Raw genomic sequence first — 21,810 nt, 5'->3', positions numbered from 1 at the left:
ATAGTTTCAATGATAGAAAAATATACTCGAACTCCAGGTCGAGGTATAATTTCGTTATGTTATGTCAATGTCTTTTAAAATCTATCACTAGAAGTTCGATGGTTCCTCTCAATGATATTTAAATCATCACTGTAAACTGTGATTAAAGTGAATTTTTAGAGTAATAATTTTGATATATAAATTTATACCTCTCTTTTAACAATATATAATGAGTCGATTGTATCATATACGACCCGATTCTTAAGATTTATATTGGAACATCTCGAGGTAATGATTTTAGTGCTTCAGGAATTTTAATCCTTGAAGGATTTATATGTGAGTGTAATTACAAGTGTCCCGTACGATTAAGCGATGGCGACATTCATAAGTTTTATTTCACATCTTGCAACCTAGGCCTATGTCGCATCTTGCAACCTAGGCCTATCTCGCATCTTGCAACCTAGGCTTATCTCTTGCAACTTAGGCTTCACTTGTTTTAATCCGGCCGAACCGAACCACTTGATTATCTCGAATTTTGCAACTATACTACTTACCATAAGCGATTTAACGCCCTACCGATTTTTATGGTAGTCTGACATCAGTTACATAGCTTTTCTAACTAAAAGTACTTGGCTATAACCCGACTTAAGTCCATGTTTTATGTCCAAGCCTATAACCCGACTTATTATTATTTAATATTTAAAATAAATAAGTCCATTTAATAACAATAAACCTTATTATTATTTACAAATTCTTGGATGTTACAGAACGTGGTTTTTTCTGATCTGACATTATGTTCACGGCTGTAACTGGAGAATATTATAAGAAATGATTCGTAACGAACTCTATTACTTGCGAGAAATCGAGAAAATCACTTTTAAATTAACTTCAACTTTTATTTATTTATATATTACTATTATTCTTTGTCCAAACTTATAAAAAAGTTAAATTAAAATTTGTAGTAAAGCAAGATTTCATACGTGTAAATATGTAATCCATTATATTTCATATATTATTTACTACTTATATCACGAGGAGCGTTTATAATACTCTGGATTATGTTGTAGATAAATATGCTATATGTTTGAATTTTGTTTTAATCATTATTACATTTTCAATAGGGTGTTCCTTAGATTGTATGTATGAATTAAATAACACAAAATACTTTTCTATTATATCCACTCATTTTTTGATGATGTGAGCTGATGGATCATTTTGACACCACGATTTGTTTGGTGCCGATTTCTACATCACCATTGAATCAAAGAGATTATTATAAATGTTTTGTGGCTTTATTTATTTTTCTCCTTTTATCAGTTTATGCCTATCATTGTCAAGTCGGTACTAATTAAATGAAGGAAAGTAAAAATGTTGAAATATATTTTCTATCTTATCTTATCAACTCATTATTGTTTTCCATATTTCTTTTCGATTATGGTATGCATGTATTGATTGCGTGTACACAAAATACATGTAAGTGGTGTTCTAGTCATGCTAATGAAATCTTACCATATTTAGGATATGAGATTACATATTACAGAAAAATCAATCCATTCGGACATTTCCTTGAACCTTTTTTTGTTTTGGGATCTAAGTACTTATAACAACCTTTTCATATTACATTAGATGTATTTTTAGAACCTTTTATATTTGACATTAATTTTTCATATTTTACAATTTGCAACTATAACTAAATAAGACCATGTGTAGTGACTAGTGAGCCCCCCCCTCTTTTCCAACCACCAAACATCCAGAACACTGCCCCATGGCGTTTTGGGTTAATTTTGGCTTGAAGAGTTTCCTACAAAACGCCAGATGGGGAGAGTTTGGCCAATCAAGATTTTTGACTTCAAATTTATAGTTTTATTTATATAAAAAAGTAATAATTGTATAATCATCGAAGACCAGTTATTGGGCATTTTACTACTACACCACTTTTTTGAAAAATGCCTCATTGCTGATTGAGATGACACGAGTCAAAAAAACGCCCAAAAAGTGAAAAGTTTATACATGGTCTAAGCAACTAAGGAAGTAGATAAACGTACAAATTATTGTCGTCAATGACTTACATGTTTTCACATTAACAAAATAATAAAAAAAATGATAAAAGTGAGAAAAACTTGAAATCAAACCGAATGGAAACAACATGCGGGTGGTTGTGTTTGTTTTTGGTTGATTATAAAAGTCTATAGTTCAGAAAAAAAAACTAAACGAAAACAAAAATCCGATGGTTTTGTTTTTTGTTTTCGTACAATGTCCGGTTTAGATTTTGCATATAATTGAAATTGAAAAAACCAAAATGGATCGAACTTACTGATTTAAAAAAGTCTCTACATCTTTAATTTTGCCAAAGCCTTAACACTTATGGGCAATGACCTCTTGTGTATTGATTCATTACTATTGAAAATCTTATCTTACTAGTTACTATATACTATTAAAAGAAGGCTTATTAGTTTACATGACATTCAACTAGGTTTTTCATATAAGATGCCAGGTAGATGTTATGTTATATATTTTCTATTAAATCCGGTTTACTATCTAATATTTTATTTTAGAAATAAATTATTGCATTACATGGACCCATTTTCTAATTCAAAACCCGCAACCCGTTTCAAATAGCCAAACCAATTAACAACAGTCTCTTGGTTATTTAAAAATACCTTACAAATGTTTCACATGTGTAACAAATATAATGAAAAGATTCAATACACTAATCATTAACGGCTTAACGTGCAGTAACGTACGCAAATCCCGTTTTTCACGAACCGATCTATGAAATCACATCCCAACATCTCGGAATCGTCAATACATATTCAATTTATAATTGGTTAACAAAAAAAAAAACAGTTTTGGATTGTTAATCGATCAATTTTTTTTACTTTTTTCATGAATACCGTTTTTTGAGCGTTTTAGGTTTTTGGTTGAGCGTTTAAGTTTTTGTGAACGTTTTCTGAGAGTTATAGCTTTTTACCTTTGTGCGTCTCGCGTACCTCTCGTACGTTAAGACATTAGCGTATAGTATCTATACCCAACAAATATATATTACAGTAAATTATCTATTCTTATAAATGTGTTATTCACAATTTATTAAATGTATAACATACACATATATATTATATCTTCTTTAATTTCATCGGTGTATAGCACGAATAACTAACCTAATTCAGAGAACAAACAGCTTTATAGCCAAAATTCCTCCTCTCGTGGTAAAAGAGGGGGGGGGGGGAGGGGTGCAACAACTTCCAATCCTATTTGAAAATTTAACCTCATGTACCTGTTAACCCGTTAACCTTTATCGTCTAAATAGTAAAATTGTTACAAACTAAACGTTATTGAAAGAATGAAATACTAGGATAGAGCCCGTGTGATACACGGGTGGTTAAAAGATATAACAAAAAATATTAAATTTAATAATATATGTAATAATGATAAAAAAAAACTTTCTATTCATAGATCTCTAAAAACCTCTTTAAAACGTTGGATAATGACCTATGTGATTAGGAGAAATATTAAGATCATTATTTTTAAACATATTCAAATGTTAACTTATAACATACTAATATGATACTTAACGCAATTTTGTGTGTGTGTGTGTGTGTATATATGTATGGGTGGGTTAGGGTACAATAATGGCTTATCGTACATTACGTACCCGATCTTCCAGAGCATTAGATTAAAAACACGCGGTGGTGGTTTTGTAAATAACCCAACAATAGTTCGCGATCAAATTCATCGATTAAAAATCGACTCTGATCCAAATTCGGAACTCATCGCTCCATCTCATTCAATTTCTAAACTTTAATCATAGCTTAAAGTATGAAATCTCTAAAGTAAAAAACAAATCAAAATCGAATGTCGTTGAAGATCAAGAAATCTTCAAAATTGATAAAAATGATGATTTAACCAATCGAATTAATGTGTAAAAGTATTTAGATTCATCAATCAATTATTAAATTGCAGAATAATGCACTCAATCGAGCTCTGATTAGGGTTTAGAATATTACGTATAAACGTTCTGAACAAAACTGAAGACCTTTAAACGTTCTGAAAAAAAATGAACATCTTGAAACGTTCTGGCAAAAAATTAACATCTTTAAACGTTCTAATGTGTTCAAAAATTAGAATTTCTGGGTGTTCAAAAAAGTTTAGAAATTTAAAACTTCTAAACTAACAAAAAAGTTCAGAACAAAAAGTTTAAATGTTCAAGCCAAATTCCTACTCTTAAACATTCAAATGTTAAACCTATAAACGTTTAAGCTTAAGGTTAAAAGTTTAAACGTTCAGGCAAAAAAGGCAAAAAAAAAAATTAAACGTTCAACTTATATGTTCAGACCTTTAAACGAACACCTTTAAACGTTCAGAAGTTCATATCTAAAAATTAAACACCCGTAACATGAAATTGAACACGGAAATCACTTTATATAATCTCGTAATCATCAAACAATTATCAATCGACCGTTAATTAGATCATCGATTCCATCATATGAACAAATATGGAATGTCTGCAACAGGGTTTTTGTAAATGACGTATTTCAATTCAAATCAATTGAAGTGTGTGTCTGCAAATGATGCTGATGAAGATGGTTGAATCGATCCAACGGTAAATTAGGATGGAAACGATTTGAAATAATTTACAAATTTGCAACCGTGTGTTTTTTGAAATCTAGGGTTGAGGGTGTCGCGTACGTAATGTACGAAAAAAGATTATTGTATTTTATTCTTAATCCATATATATATATATATATATATATATATTATTCATTCATCTAGAATATTTCTATAACTTATTTACTAGGATTTCCAAATATAAAATAATTGATAGGCTTGATAAAATAAAAAACTGCTCATGTGACATTTACGTTGCATCCTATGTGAAATGTTATAGAATGATGTCATGTAAAAAAGTCATCTTATTTTAATAGTATAGTTAGATTATATTTTATATAAATTTATAGGGTGTTTTTAAGAAATTCAGATAAAATAAACCTAATATATACATAAATTTAAAAAAAACCCAGTTACCCTTGTTTCAGTGTGCCTATTTTCTAACCTAAATTGGCCGCTGCCAATTACGTGTTCGACGATTGTCTACGTTGCTTATTTTGGGATTTTAGGGCTTACAACGTTCGGTCTTCCATATTCTTCCTTCAGGTTAATATGATTTTTAATCATTTGAATTGTTGATAACTGTTATTTTCAATTTCAAAATTCATAAAAGTGCTCGGTAAAGGTCTTTTGCCTGCTTAAATTGTGGATGTACAATTTTAAAAAAATATTTTTTAATCCAACACGTTTTGACCCGTACCCATTTTTGACCCAAACCAAATCAATCCTTTTTGTATTTGACCCATTCTGACCCAATCCTTGCTGTTTGCTTTGCTAGTCCTAATATGTATATGTTTAAGGGATTTAGAACTCAACTTGCTCCAATAACATGTACCTTTTTGGGAAAGTTAATGTAAATGTAATTAGTGGCGAAGCTTGGACGATAACGCGGGGGCCAGACGCAATACACTAAGAAATTTTCATAAATGGGTGGCACCCCGGGTCACCATTATTCTTCACCACTGCCCACTGATATGTAATAAACATGTTTTTTGGATCTCCAACTAAAACAAGACTCAAAACATGCACTTTGGCCCTGCATGTCCAAATACAAAAGCAGCAAATAAAGTATTTCAAGTAGCATCTTGAATGGTTAAACAACTTGCATTAGTCATTACATTACTAAAGGTGATTGCATAGTAGAATATGTAGATGACAAAGGCGAGGAGTTCATAATACCTCGCCTTCAAGCCGGTCTAGGATATAAAATAAAATAAAAAAGGCAAAAAGAAGCAAGTTTAAATGCTTAATCATGTGTAGATGTAATTAGGACTTATTATGTTGTATTTGGTAAATTTTATATTTGTAAACAGTAAACGAAGTTCATCAAAGATCCATTTTCACAGTTTGCAGTAGTATATTCCAACAAAAACAGCCTGAGATGAAAGCTAAACGTTTATCTAAAGCTCAAGGATTGGATATAATCTCCGCACTTCCTCAAGCAATAATAGAATTCATCCTATGTCTTTTACCAGTAAAAGAAGCAGCAAGGACAAGTATCCTCTCACGGGACTGGAGGTACAAGTGGACCACAATTCCTAAACTTGAGTTTTTTTAATCTGAAAAGAAGCAAGTGTTTGATTTCTATGAAACATTTGCAAGGAGAAACATGGACTTGAGGTGTAAACTTTTTTATGATATACATCAAGTTTTGTTACTACGTCAGGTTCCAATACATGAGTTCGCCCTTACAATGGATGCACCTCATACATGTTTTGAAATTGATCAAATACTCCATTTGTTGAGGAACCACACCGTCAAGAAATTAACACTTGACTTTTATGCGGGCAGTGTCTATGGTTTGCCCTTATCTTTCTTCTCGTTGCATCATTTAACGGACTTATGTCATGAAAATTGTGATATCAACCATAAACCAATATTCAATGGATTTGGTAGCCTTACAAACTTGTCACTGACATATGTAATGATCTCTAAAGAAGCTCTTCTACATCTATTATCTAATTGTCCATCACTTAAGACCTTGTGTCTGGTAAGTTCATATTTGTATATTCATTCTCATGGGCTTTTAAAACTTAACAGAATATTCTAAGTTTCTGCAGCTAATATCTGAAGAAGGTTTTCAAGATCGTATATATCCCAGCATTATGGAGCTATTCAAATGTTTACCAGTGATTGAAGATCTCACCACTTGGGGTTATATCATTCCGGTAATGCTTATCCACATTATATATAATTTAAAGAAAAATAAAATAAAATTTTGGTTGTTAATCGTTGTTTTGGTTTGTGGTTAAAGCCGATAGTTGAAGCCTCGCTTCCACAAGAGTTTCCAACCTCACTAGTCCGCCTCAAAAACTTTTGTATTGATGATTTATGTTTTGTTGATGGTTATGGATTGCCTTTTCTTGCTGTTTTGATTAAATGCTCGCCGAACTTGGAGAAACTTAAGGTGCAGGCAAATAGTATTAAAGTCTTATCTTTTATTTATATTAACTATGGCAGTTTATTGACACAAGAATCTTGCTGTAGATAATTGGTTAAAGCCGATAGTTGAAGCCTCGCTTCCACAAGAGTTTCCAACCTCACTAGTCCGCCTCAAAAACTTTTGTATTGATGATTTATGTTTTGTTGATGGTTATGGATTGCCTTTTCTTGCTGTTTTGATTAAATGCTCGCCGAACTTGGAGAAACTTAAGGTGCAGGCAAATAGTATTAAAGTCTTATCTTTTATTTATATTAAATATGGCAGTTTATTGACACAAGAATCTTGCTGTAGATAATTGGAAACCATGTACATCATGATGACATAGTGCCCGATAACATGGAAGAATATTCAGATATTTGGTTAGAGCGTTTGAATGAATTGGAGTTTGATAATTTGAATAACTATGAGCCTGAGTTGGAGTTTGTGAAATTTATCTTGACAAGGTCACCCAATCTAAAGAAGGTGACATTGGCAAAAGATTATATGCTTGGAGAGACTCAAAAGTTGGATATGTTAAAAGTTCTCTTAAACGCTCCACGCGCATCACCAGTAGAAATTGTTGTAAGTTAAGAATTATCGGTTAAGAGATTTTTGTTATGTTTGGGTCTAAGTTTCTATGAACAAACTATTTCAAGAGATTTTTGTTATGTTTGGGTCTAAGTTTCTATGAACAAACTATTTCGTGTCTAAAATAGAGACATGAGAGGGCCACACTACATTTGATTTTAGAGCATATTCTAGTAGGCATTTATCTCCTTATCTTAATTGAAGTTAGTGCTCCTTGCTTACGTAATTCATCTTTGTGCTTGTCAATTCAACAAAAGTATTCAAATATAAATTAAATACATTTTGTCGTTTATTAATAGAAAAAAACTTCATGCTCCATTTTTCCAAACGATCTCTCATTTTGAGTTAATTACTTTCATGATATACCCTCGTTTTATCTAATTTAATTTAAATTTATCTTGCAATTATATATTGAGAGTTTAGGGAAAAAGTTAACGTACAAATCTAATTAACGTGCTAATTGTGAGAATTAAGTTGATGCAATTATATATGCAATTATTAAGGGGTCGGAGTCAATTCGAGGGATAGCCTACCTTTCCCGCCAAATCAAATAATCATTAGGGGGTCATAAAGTAATCATTTAACGTGCTAATTTTTCAAATCGAGTCGAATTTTTTTTGGCGAGACATATTAAAAAATTTTAAATTGACTCCGTTTACACTTGGTTTTTAAACATAACATAGCCTTAACATAAACTTTTAAATGCATGCAGTGTTTAGCTAGATTGGATAGCATACCTTTGCGCTCCAAGCTAGCTAAGTGACATAATTTACTTGCAATCAACATGATATGCATATTAAAAGTCAGCTACGCTGAGTACGTTCTAATATGTAAGTCATTTCAATTTAGTCATAACAATTGTATCGTAATGTACGTATCAGACCCACTTAGGCAAGTCTTAAAGTCTGTAAATACATAAAGGAAAAGGAAATGGAAAGAGTTCCATATACTTCTAATATATGATCAAATAATCAATATTATGTATACCATGTAGCATTGTAGCATACACAAGCAGACTTTTGTATGCATTAAGCATGATGAGCAGATAACAAGTTAACAACACAACCATGGTGAACCCTTGAGTTGTAGTTAAAAGCATTATGGTATGGAATAGGAGCTCACTCTAAGGTTTTATGGTAAGTTGGTAGCTCTAGATTCCATACTAATGAGGATGATTTCGATCACAGATGACATACATGTTCACATTCAATTGTGGAGAAATTACATGGAAGTGTTCGAAGGAGAGTATAATTGCGCAATCGACCACAAAAATAGGAATAAAATTGCAGCATAAGATGTAACAAAAGTGGAAGAATACTTTGAATGAGTTTCAATAATTTGGAAAGAGTTCGAAGAGTTCCCTAGAGAGTTCCACTATATACGGGAACTCTTGAAATTTGAAGACGTTATCAATAAAGAAAATATCCACACATATCTAAAACTAGCACACCCGTACACCAAGCCTATACCTTATGTGTGGCATAAGGTTCATGCTAGACCAATAATACTTAACATAGATTGACATTGGATAGTATCTCAAACACTTGCTTAGGTGATTCAATCATCTCGACTATAGATCTTGTCGTGGTCTTTGTCTCTTTAACCAGTGATCCGTTCATGGTCTGGTCATGGACCGACTATAATGGTACAATTGTCCATTTTCCTTACAATGTCATTCTATTCGGCAGGCCCTGGCAACTTGGGGTGATGGAAGCGGATGCGTTGATCTTATCCAATCGCTCCTTAACCAACCGATGGATATGGGCTCAAGTGCCGGTGAGGCCTCCTTTGGAGGTGATCATTCGAGGGAGGGCCTCAATGCTAAACAGTGTATTCGAAAGGTTGCTGACGGGGACTACACGACCGCGGTTAAAGTTTTGTGTTCTTCGGGTGTTGCTCCTCTTGGTGAAGCTACTATGAAAGCACTGCTTGATAAGCATCCCATCTTGCCCCCGCCCGCTATGCCTGGGGCCTTACTCTCGGATGCCCCTTTGGTTTTCGACGTTGAAAGTGTTTTAGGGTGTATTAAATCCTTTCCTAAAGGGACTTCTTGTGGGAGAGACGGGCTTAGGGCCCAACATATTTTGGATGCCCTATGTGGGAAAGGATCCGTGATTGCCGTGGGGTTGCTTAAAGCTATCACTAAGGTAGTTAACTTGTGGTTAGGGGGGAGATGCTCTGTTTCTTTGGAGGAGTTTGTGGCTTCTGCCTCCCTAACACCACTGCTTAAGCCCGACAATGGGATTAGGCCTATTGCCGTTGGTGCGATATGGAGAAGGCTTGTATCCAAGGTTGCTATGAGGAGTGTTGGAAAAGAGATGGCAAAGTACCTTGGTGACTTACAATTCGGGGTGGGGATCCCGAGTGGAGCGGAAGCGGTGCTTCATAGCGCGAATAGATTTCTTAACATGTTCCACTATGATGGGTCGTTGGCTTTGCTTACTGTAGATTTTTCTAATGCCTTCAACTTGGAGGAAAGGACCACACTCCTGCAGGAGGTTCGTGCCAGATGCCCATCTATTTCCCCATGGGTTAATTTTCTTTACGGGCAACCGGCTAGGCTATATGCGGGGAATGATTATATCCAGTCAACTACCGGGGTTCAACAAGGCGATCCTTTAGGACCCCTTCTCTTTGCATTAGCCTTACACCCACTCATTCATCGGGTACGGGATGGTTGTAAGTTACTTTTCCACGCGTGGTACTTAGATGATGGCACGATTATAGGAGACGCCATTGAAGTGGCTAAAGCCTTAGATATTATTAGATCCGAGGGGCCAAGTTTGGGGCTTGAGCTTAATATTAAAAAGACCGAAGTATTTTGGCCGTCGTGCAATGGGGTAAATGCAAAAGTAGGTTTATTTCCTATTAGGATTGGGAGACCGGAGTTAGGGGTAAAACTCCTTGGAAGAGCGGTTAGCCGGGACGCTGAGTTTATCAGTAGTTTGGCCATTACTAGAGCTTCAAAATCAGTGGAACTAATGAGATGTCTTTCTCGCCTGCGTGACCCTCTATGTGAGCTTATCTTGCTTCGTTCATGTATGGGGGTGGCTAAGTTGTTGTTTGGACTCCGAACATGTCAGCCTATGTTTGTTAAGGAAGCTGTCTCTGTTTTTGACAAAGGGCTTCGAGCGGCGATTGAGGATATTGTGGTATGTGGGGGTCCATTTTTTGATAATTTTCAATGGAGACTGGCCTCTCTCTCTATCAATTTTGGTGGTTTAGGGTTATATTCGGCTGAGGATGTTTCCACCTATACTTTCGTAGCCTCGAGAACACAATCTTGGAAGTTATAGGACCACATTTTGCGTGATTGTAGTGTTGATGGGTTAGATTCCGATTTTGGGTGTGCGATGGATTGTTTGCACAACTCTATTCCTGATCTTGATCTTGGCGGATTTTCGCTAATAAGGACACCCCCCCAAAGCCCAAAATGCTTTGGCGAGTGCCCTTTATAGTAAAACCGTACAAAATTTTGGGAGAAAAGTTTGGCCTATCCTCTCGGCAGAGAGCGGTATTAGAATGTCTTCAGGCTCCTCATGCTGAAGACTTTTTGACTGTCACCCCCATCGAAGGGTTAGGCCAGCACATGTCAGCAGTGGAGTACCGAGCCATTCTTAAGTATCGTTTAATGATCTCAATGTTCCCAGTTGATGAGCCATGTCCGGTCTGCCGTAAAGTTTGTTTAGATATTTGGGGAACATGCGATTCACTGCAAAGAACTCCCGGGGTTTAAATATAGACATGATTTGGTCAGGGATGTCCTTTGTGATGTGTTAAAACGGGCGGGAATCTCGGCAAAAAAAAGAGGCTCCTGTGAATTTCTTGTCGGATCCGCTTGAAGGAAGGTCCACTCTCCGACCAGCGGACATTCTTTTGTTTGGATGGGTGGGGGGAAGCATGTTTGTGTGGACCTTACTGGAGTGTCCCCTCTCGTCGGGCTTAGGGACACCGGGTTTGTTGCTAGGCAAGCGGTGCTAAAGGCAGAAGCATGAAAAATTACTAAGCACGATAAGGCGTGTGCTGAAAATCAACATGCCTTCATCGCTTTTGCTATTGATACATTTGGGTCTCTCGCCCCCGATGCTGCTTCGTTTTTAAAAAGAGTTCAGCGGGTCGTGCATAGTAACTCAGCGACACCGAAGAACAATAACTATGTTTTCAGTAGGATCGGGTTTGCTATTCAAAAGAGGGTGGCGGCGCAGCTTGTTGTCCGCTTACATGCCTCTCTGTTATAACTGGATCCTTTTTCTTATTATTAAAGTTATTAGTGAAAAGAAAAAAAAATAGTAGTTAACTTGTACTTCTCAATTTATCATTTTATAAGATGCGTGTTTACATACAAACTATTTAATTATATACCCATCATTATCATCACAAATCATTTTATGGTGTTGATACATAAGAATTTTCTATAAACTTTTTCTCTATTTTTATTTCACAAATATTACTTTTCCAAATCTTCAAAATTCAAGCATTCTGATCTTTTAATCTACGTGGAAGGATAATCCTTCTCAGCAGTGACCAAGTTGCCAATTGGCGTGAATTTTTTATATTAATGAAATCAAATATAATTTTTTCTTTGTAAGTGTACTATATATCCATAACAAAAACTTGTATTTATGAACAATACGTGACTGGCCCGATAACATGCTATAGAAATTAAGGAAAACCAACAAATTAAGTGTTCAACATTATCCTGGCATCTTCGGTTGGTTCATTTAAAGGACTTCTAGTCTTTAGCTTATAAAGTTTCGAATTAGTATGGTGGTTTAAAAATTAGCCAAGTACTTCTAGTGATTTTCATAAGTTTTGTACGTCGAGGCATACAGTTCAGTATCTCTGTGATTGAACAAGTTTGCTTTCTTAGCAAATCAAACTTCATAGAGTTTGGTGATCAAAAACTAGTAAGCAACAACTTAAGTATTGTAAAAAAAAAACTGTGAAGTTTGGCTGACACCCAAACGAACTTGCATTGCCACACTAGAAAACTCCTAAAATTATAGTTAGAAATTGTTGTTAATTCAGGACCGTATTTACAAGTGTGAATATTGAATGACTTAAGTTGACAAACTGATTTAGTTTCCTAATTGTAATAGGATTACTACGGTAATGTCTTTGTCACCAAGTTTGGGTTAGATCTATAGACATGAGGCTTGAGTGGAGGCTTTGAATGGGTGATCAATTCATAGAGTTTATTGTAACAAGTTTTTGAGTAAGTTTTCTCTTACAATAATAAAGTGTTTATCGATCCCGTGCTAGAAATAATTGCATGAATTTATATTTATAAATCACTTGCTAATTAATAAATTGTGAGTTGTTAATATATATATATAGATCCTGCTCCGCGACCAAACTGAACTGTGCACATAGACTAGTAGTGATTCGTAGGAGCATGATGAAAATTACATCCACTTATCATACCATTTGCTAAAAAACGAGGGATCGATTAAATCAAACATGCACCACCCACCCGGCTATCCATAGACCATAAATAAATAAGCATTATAAATGGGGTGACGTCACAAAAGTAGTGACCATGTAGGGTTCCCTTATCAGAAGACCACACCACCAACAGGTGTGCGGTCTGGATTGAGTCTTGAGTCATACTCAAAACCCTATCTCAAGGCTTAACCCTCCACTCACTATAATTGGATGATAAGGACAATGGTATAAATAACAACCTTAGTTTCCATCTGACTCAATTCAATTCACTTGCAACACAAGATTAATTCTAGCTAGACACACAAAAAGAAGACAGAAACATGGGGCAAGAAGATGTTGACATGGTGAATATGAGGAAAGGTCCGTGGACCGAGCAAGAAGATGTTCAGTTGGTTTCTGTCGTCAACATTTGTGGTGATCGAAGATGGGATTTTATAGCTAAGGTTTCAGGTTTGAAGGTGGCGGGAGATACAAAATGAAAAAAATGTAGGTAGTAATAATTGGTTATGTTAGGCTTAAGATTTTATTATAAGACCGAGTGTAGTGAAAAAAGTGAGGAGTTATTATAAGACTGAGTGTAGTGAAAAAAGTGAGGAGGCGCCAGAGCACCAGGTGACTTCAACATGGGGTGTTAAACACCGCGAAGAAGGGGCGACGAGGGGTGGCACGATGAGGAAGTGAAATACTGCTCTTGATGCGACGTTGACATGGGTGGTGGCGCCTCGATGTTAATCCACTACACTTGGTCTAAATATGTTTTTATAAACCAAATCTAACCTTTTAATCTCTTTTGTCCAACTTAACCTAACCCAAGTAAATATCTTTGGGGATTACTTTTTTTTTTTGTCTTGAAATTTCAATTGTTTAGGTTTAAAAAGAAGCGAAAAGAGTTGCAGGTTAAGATGGGTAAACTACCTACACCCTGGTTTGAAAAGAGGCAAGATGACTCCTCAAGAAGAATGTCGAATCCTTGAGCTTCACACTAAATGGGGAAATAGGTTTGACTTTCTTTCTCACTTTATTATTTTTATTATATGCTCTATTTATATATATACTTTATTTGTTAGGAGAATTTGAGAAATCTATGATTAAAGTTTGAAATAGTTGATCATGATGATGTTAGTGTATGATATTGATTAAAAACAACAGTATGCAAAGTTAGTATTTATTCCATATTCTCTTTTATTGCTTTTTAATTAACTTTATGAACTTATGAAGTGTTAGTTCAAATTATTCTAGGGGCATAAAGTGCTAATTTGAGGCATCAATCAAACTTTTAGTTTCGGGCCTTAGTCATAAAAGAGTTAAAACAGAAGTTTAACTTTACTATTAATTTTTTATGATAGAGATATTTATTAAACGTTATTAGTTATTTTATTTTAAGAAATTTTAAGCTATCATTTCGGGTTGTTTTTAATGAAGAATTTCTTTTAAATCTTATTTTTTATGAGACTTGAACCCAAGACCTTTTAAATCTTTCCAACCCAAGTTGTTTAAAGGTGTTTAAGCTATCATTCGGGTCGACATTAAGAAAAAAGACGTTTACTTCAAATAAATTTATAAAAAAAAATCACTCCCTCTAAATAATACTATATTACTGATTAAATATAATAACCTGGTTTCCAATATTGGTTAGTCAGTATTCAAGTGGGTTAAGTCCCCACACACTCATCACCTTGTAGTTAACAAATAGCTTTATCTTATCACTTGTTTAAAAAATAGACTTAATGTCTTAATGAATCATGTGTAATGTGTTGCAAATCTCCAAAACTATACAACATGAAAATATCCCGTGTTTGAATTGTCATATCTAACATATTTATCAAATGGATCATGTTTTGGTTATTATAACGTTTAATTAAACATGATCGTTTATTGATCAACATGCATGTTTAATTAAATATGTGTAATGTGTTGCCAATCTCCAAAACTATACAACATGAAAATATCCTGTGTTTGAATTGTCATATCTAACATATTTATCAAATGGATCATGTTTTGGTTATTATAACGTTTAATTAAACATGATCGTTTATTGATCAACATGCATGTTTAATTAAATATTTTCACCCACAAATGATCCATGTGACCCATTTTTTACTACCCATCAATTCGATTAACACACTTACAACTTAATTACTACATATCCCCAACCCTTTAATCCATTTGGCGTGTTTAGTTAAATGCATTAGATGACCCGGGTATAGTGTTCGATTACATATTTTTAAGTGTATTCGGGTTAAGGTTGATGGCTTTACACGAATAATTAATAAATACATGTTGTGGATAACTTAACCAGCCTACTCGCCACGATTTACACCCTGTCGGTGTGATTTGTTGGCTTCCATTTTGTGTACATGATTATTATATTAATGTGCAGATGGTCTAAAATTGCTCAGAAACTTCCTGGGCGAACTGATAACGAGATTAAAAATTATTGGAGGACCCATATGAGGAAAAAGGCACAAGAAAAGAAAAGGGCTTTATCTTCATCTTCATCTAATTTGTCGGATTCCTCAGCCTACTCTTCAGTTACTAGCAATCCTACTGTTGATTCTATGCCGATGAGTGAAACCAAAGAAAGAAGCTTTTATGACACTGGAGGGTTAGAAATGGTGATGATGAAAAATTGCAAAAGCAATCACTATAATACCAAGAGTACCGCTACTAGTGTGAACAACGCGATCGAAGGACAAGACGGGTATGAGTCAATGGATGAGATATGGAAGGATATAGCTTTACTAGATGATGATCATCATGGTAAAAGAAGTGCTTTTGGTACATACAGTGAAATAGCATCTTTTTCTATATGGGATTACTCTCTCAACACGTTGTGGATGATTGATGGCCAAGAGGAGATCATAGGAAGTAATATGAATTTTGCAGATAACAAACACGCAGTTTAGCACAAGGTTAACCAGCTAACTTAGTTATTTATGTTACATATTTGGTGTCTATAGACACGATAAATTAATAGATTACGTATCATGCCATATTACTGAAGTAATACAAGAAACGAATCAAAAATGATGTGAATTATGTATTCTCTATCACGCTATGTATGTATGTATGTATGTATGTATGTTTTCCCATGTGAGAGAAGGATACTAGTAATTATTAATTTAGACATATTTAATTATTTTTTGTATTCTATCATGAAGATATATAATATATGTTAATAGAAGTATGGATTACTAGCTTCGTACTATGCCATTGGGACTTCTTTACATAAATCAAATGGAAGTTCACTATACAATGGTCAAATGGGTTCTGGGTTCAAAAGATGTTATACAATGGATTTCTCAAGAAAGTAGAAGACTATTTCATATTAAATTGATCGACATATATCTAACAAATTTAACAAAAAACAATCGACAAAACAAGATTTGTATTCAAAGATTCAATACAAACCGTAAAACACAATCCAGTTGTTCTTGTAACTATAACAACTCACCGTTTTTTACTTCCTCACGTGAGTCACTTCCCATACTCGGACTATTAACTAAAAAAAACACTTGGGCCATGGTTTACAACCAGCCCATAACATTGTTTGACCCATATAATGCATTAATAATGTTTTTGACCCAAAAGCTACTAAACTTTAAAGCCCAAACTAATGGATTATAACGAAAAGTGGTGGATTAAGTTTTAAAACCCAATAATCCCCCTCAAGCCATTTGTTTTAGCCATCCAAAACCATAACTATCATTCTTCTTGACATTCATTTTCGTCATCAAGGAGAAAATACCTTCATAAGCATCTTCAATGACCATTTCTCCATTATCTTCTTCGCTAAATTTATTTAAATCAATTTCTTCATTAGTTTCAAAGGGATCTTCAAGATCTTCGCTTTTATCTTGGTCTTCATTAGGAACTAGGTCTTCATTTATCTTTTCATCATTATTCACCACATCATTGGACCACATCTCGGTGATAATTCTTTATTGCAGTTACATTTCTCTTTTTTCATCCTCTTCGTTTAAAAAAGTCTCATGGACCGAGTATGGCTTATTGTAAAAATGTCTTTTCTGACTCAGTCGTTACATGGGCCTCGTGGCCTCTATATGATAACTTCAAGTAATCATTAGGCATTAGCATTTCTTCAAGTTATCGTCTTTTGATATCGTAAGTCACGTTTAGTTCTTACAATTGTGTTTGTTTAATTTGGTTTATTTTGTTAGTAGTTTATTTACTCTATTTTTCTTTTGGCTTACATCTAAGGGACAAGATAAATATTATATTTATCTTATAGTTTGCTTATTCCTAGTTCTTAGGAATTAGAGTTCGATTAAAGTATTGGTATAAATAACGGGTCATGGAGTCTTTGTTTGGCATGATTTAATTGTATTAATAAAAAATATCAAGTTTGGTGTGCAGATTATGTACAAAGTTTGTATCAACACAACCCTACAAACTCATCGGTTCGATGTATATAAACAAGGGTGACCGTTCAACGAACAAGATGCTTCTTCAATTTCTTAATCAATCGGCTTGACGAAAATTAATCAACCTCACAGTACTTGTGTACTACTTTGACATATATACACAATTACTACAGTTTGTAGGTAGAACACAAATGTTAGCAAAAATTGTGATTATTGAATATTGATAGAATTTCTTTTTTTGTGAAATGTAGACATATATTAACCAGGATACAAAAATAATCTCTATAGCCTAGAAAAGTTTGAATTTTGCAGTATATGAGAACGAACAGCTTGATAAAAAACCGATCTTTCTTCAATAACATCATCTCGAATATGATTTTCTTCAAGACTCTCACATGTAGAGATTGAAACTTCAAGATCTACAATATCTGATCTACAAAGAGGGCAACTTGAATGTGATTGAAACCATGTATCGATGCAATGTACATGAAACACATGAGAGCATTTAGGTATGGTTTTCACCCACTCATTGTCTTCATATTCACCCAAACAAATTGCGCATTCAGTACTTGAAATTGTTCAAGTTGTCTGATTTTATTTTTTGATGTTGTCCTTTTTTTTCACCCACTCATTGTCTTCATAAAAACATTGATTTCGAGATGACTGCTTGTAATTTTGTTGAAGGTAGGATACGATGACGAAAAGTAAGTGAAAACCAATGCAAACATTGTTGTGGTGATAGTTTTAAGGTATCAAACAATCTGTTTGAATTTATTCATTTGTTCTCATCTTGTTTGCCATGGAATATAAAATTTTCTTATCTAAATAATTAGAATCTATTTTATATGTTAGTTATGGGTTATTAAATATCTAATATCATTTAGTGTATTAAATATTTATCGTATATTAAATATTGAATGTCATATAGTGCGCGCATATAATGTATATATGTGTGAACCCTTGGATGGACAAAACTGAAATTGCACTAATTTTAACGTTATTTAACTAATCTCGTGAAAATAACGTTAAAAGTGGCGGAAGTTTAATCAGGCATCATGTGGTCGCGTTGATAGCATAAAGACAAATGTACATGCACCAATCGACAGTGTCCCGATGGTTGAGTGTTATGTGCCTTATGTCCAAGGCTTGATGCAAAACTACTATCGAGCTGGGTGTTTCACCGGAAACAACCTCTCTGATTCTAAAGGGTAGTAAGGTTGTCTACATCTTACCCTCCTCAGATCCTATCATAGCTTTGATATTGGTGGGATATACTAAGTACGATGATGATGATGATGATGACTGTAATTTTTATTTCATAGAAAATTTAGACATGGGTGTATAAAGTAGTTCAATTCGGTTATGGTGTTCCAAGGTCAATTATAATGTCTCGAAGATTAAATGTTTTAATTATAAGATTGGTTATATTGTTCCAAGCTCAGTTATAAACAACTACAACATCTATACTCTAATAAAAGCCTATAAATTTTGTCACTTGTCACTTTTACATTAAAACTCACCTTTTGTAACAAATTTATATTAATAAACTAATAGTTATCATTCTTAAAATTTATGCTTCAAAATTTGTTAATTTAATATTTACTTCATATTTTTTTTCAAACATTTGATATTTATAATTATCTTTTACTTTAAAATTGTTTTAAAAACTATTGTACAACGCCTGTGCTAATAATGTTTAACAGGTTTATTGTTTCTTGTATACTGATTATTTATTAAATATTATATTATTAAGAACTAACTGTGTAGTACACGGGCCTCAAACTAGTGAAATTATATATTCAAATCTAGAAATGGAGGTATAAAAGATGGAAATAGATGTACAAAATTAGGAAAGAAACATATATACAAGGTTCGGTTACGGTTACAAAGACAAAATAATCGTAACCATAATCGGATGGTTTGTTAACCGTATTCACTTAACCATAAACGATCAGTTTTGTCAGCTATGGTTAATTTCGGTTAACAGTTTGGTTTTCAATTGTAGTTCAGTTTTTGCTCACCCCTAGTTGACACATTCCACGTTGAGAGACTAAACTCATAGTTTGAAATGCTTGATCTCATAATTTGAAGTTGTTCAAGTTGTCTGATTTTATTTTTTGATGTTGTCCTTTTTTTTGGTCATACTACATTTCCTTCCATTGCTTCTTATAATCAATCTAAATCAATTTCTTCAATTGTGATTTACAATGAAAATGAGAGGTGCATAAATATACAAAAAAGAGAGAAATATGTGGAGACAAATCTTCCACATTTACAACAATATAAGTTACATAATAATTACATTTGAATGGGTAATATTGACTAGAGGTATTTTAGGCTGAGAATTTGTAATTGATTGATACCCCCCGTCAATGCAAGGATGGAGATGACCCGAGGCGAAGCATTGAACGAAACTTGTCTAACAAGGGTTGTGGGAGACTTTTTGTGAAAATATCCGCAACTTGTTAATCGGTGGAGATGAATTTAGTGTCGAGCCACCCGGAAGTAACCAATTCACGAACAAAGTTGTAACATCCCGATTTTTCCGTTCAGATAATAATAAAATATGATAGGATAAGTAGGCTTTTAGATGGAATTAATTATGGACCAAAAGGGAAATATGGGCCTTAGGTCCATGGGCTTAAGGGATTATAAATACCTCTTAAACCCTAATCCTTTCCATTTTTATCCAAAATCTACACCATAGCCTACACCTTGATAAACACACACCATCCTAAAACCCGAGCCGAAATCCGAAGGTGAAAACCGGAGTTTGTTGGTGCTAGATCGTCGTGAAGAACCAAAACAACATCAAGGCTTACCCGTGTTCGTAAACCGACTCGTTTAAGGTACGTTTATAACTAAAAATCGTTCCTTTAGATCTGGATTCATTTAGGTAGTCTTAGATCTGTATATATATGATAAAAACGAGCCTAACAAAGCAAACCTCACTGAAATCCATTACAGTTTGATAGGTTAATTGATAACCTAAAAGAACCCGTAACCTATATGCCTAATCGCACCCCTTAAACATTGATGTTTGGCCGATTTGATGGTTAGGGTTTGTAGGCGCTGTAATTCCGAATCCACTGATACCTAAATCGTGATATTTGGTTAAGAAACGAGGGTTTAATTGCAGATCTGATGAATGTTGACTATTTTGTGTTCTTGGCAATTTTGACTTTGACCCTAAGTCAAAGTCTGGATAAGAACATGGATGATTCGTTAAAATGGTGCAATTCGTTATGCCCAGGTAGCGAATCAGCTCGCCCAGTTCGTTACATCAAAATTAGGCTAACGAACTAGGAGCGAACCAGGTAACGAATCAGGTGATTCGTTACTCACCAATTCGCCAAGTTCCAATAACGAATTAGATGGTGTTCAGGTAACGAATTGGAATAGCGAATCAGGTCATGATCAGACAACGAATCAGATTGACAAACCAGGCTAACGAATCAGCTAATCAGACCATGAATGATAACGAATTAGACTGTAGTCTGATAACGAATTAGGCTTAATTCGTTATAGAGAACAAGATGGAGAATTAGAAAATAATTTAAAATCCTAATGGAAAATGTGTTAAGACGGTTAATGTAACGAATCAGCTCGACCCCAGCCAGGGGCTCTGCCCCTTGGACCCTGCTAGGGGTTGCCGCCCCTAGACCCCGCTGCCAGGGGTGCTGCCCCCGGACCCCCGTTCGTTGTGGGTAATAAATTAACTAGAAACGCGATATGAAAAGTGATAGTTATCAATACGCATAATTGTTATACAGCTAGCCGTGCACAGTTAAGGAAGGGTAACCATTAACGGAAGAAGTAACCGAGTTCAGGTGAGTTTCTGGCCCCATTCCTTGTTATGTTTTTCGGGGCTGTGTGCATACTCGATGTGATTAGTTAATACACTTACCTTAAGTGGTAAGTGTATGGTATATATGATATGTGATAGATATGAATGATTGTTTGTCGGTACGCGAACGATCTTCGGATATTGCGCGTACTACCAGGTTAATAATAAAGATATGAATATTGCATGTAGTGTAAGGATGATTGCTTGTCGATACGTGAACGATCTTCGGATATTGCATGTATTGCCAAGAATAGTGATGATCGTCTCCTTATATAGATATTAAATGATAACTTATATATAGAGTTCCCTCTACGGATAATATATAGAGTGTTCCTTTGATGGAAAGCATATTGTTCCTTTGATGGAAATCATAGTGTTCCTTTGATGGAAAGCCTAGTGTACCTTTAATGGAAAGTCTAGTGTTCCTTTAATGGAAAACATAGTGTTCCTTTAATGGAAAGCATAGTGTTCCTTCTATGGAAGTATATAGGATGTTCCTTCTATGGAGAATATATATAGAGTGTCCTTCTATGGAGAAT

The 21,810-nt window shown here is 34.4% G+C and overlaps 1 protein-coding gene and 1 pseudogene across 1 annotated transcript; both read left to right on the top strand.

Moving 5' to 3' along the window:
- The first annotated feature begins 5,953 nt into the window (after positions 1–5,953).
- On the top strand, positions 5,954–7,604 carry LOC143617939 (F-box/FBD/LRR-repeat protein At1g13570-like; annotated as a pseudogene).
- A 5,560-nt stretch (positions 7,605–13,164) lies between these two features.
- LOC143617927 (transcription factor MYB59-like) lies at positions 13,165–16,102 on the top strand. The gene is made up of 3 exons (XM_077090323.1): positions 13,165–13,489; positions 13,908–14,037; positions 15,420–16,102. Exons 1-3 carry the CDS (start codon positions 13,360–13,362, stop codon positions 15,943–15,945), a joined length of 786 nt encoding a protein of 261 aa, XP_076946438.1. The 5' UTR covers positions 13,165–13,359; the 3' UTR covers positions 15,946–16,102.
- Positions 16,103–21,810: the final 5,708 nt, after the last annotated feature.

The sequence above is a fragment of the Bidens hawaiensis genome, unplaced genomic scaffold (assembly GCF_021521415.1).
Source record: "Bidens hawaiensis isolate Kalapana, Puna unplaced genomic scaffold, B.hawaiensis_p1.1 tig00002338_1, whole genome shotgun sequence".
Taxonomy (NCBI): domain Eukaryota; kingdom Viridiplantae; phylum Streptophyta; class Magnoliopsida; order Asterales; family Asteraceae; genus Bidens; species Bidens hawaiensis.
Note: the sequence above shows the minus strand (reverse complement) of the source record. Positions and strands in the feature narration are given on the sequence as shown.

Coding starts and splice junctions, on each gene's coding strand:
- LOC143617927 (XM_077090323.1), top strand. CDS start 13,360: ATGGGGCAAGAAGATGTTGACATGGTGAATATGAGGAAAGGTCCGTGG. Junction 13,490..13,907: donor TTTTATAGCTAAGGTTTCAG/GTTTGAAGGTGG, acceptor TCAATTGTTTAG/GTTTAAAAAGAAGCGAAAAG. Junction 14,038..15,419: donor CACACTAAATGGGGAAATAG/GTTTGACTTTCT, acceptor ATTAATGTGCAG/ATGGTCTAAAATTGCTCAGA.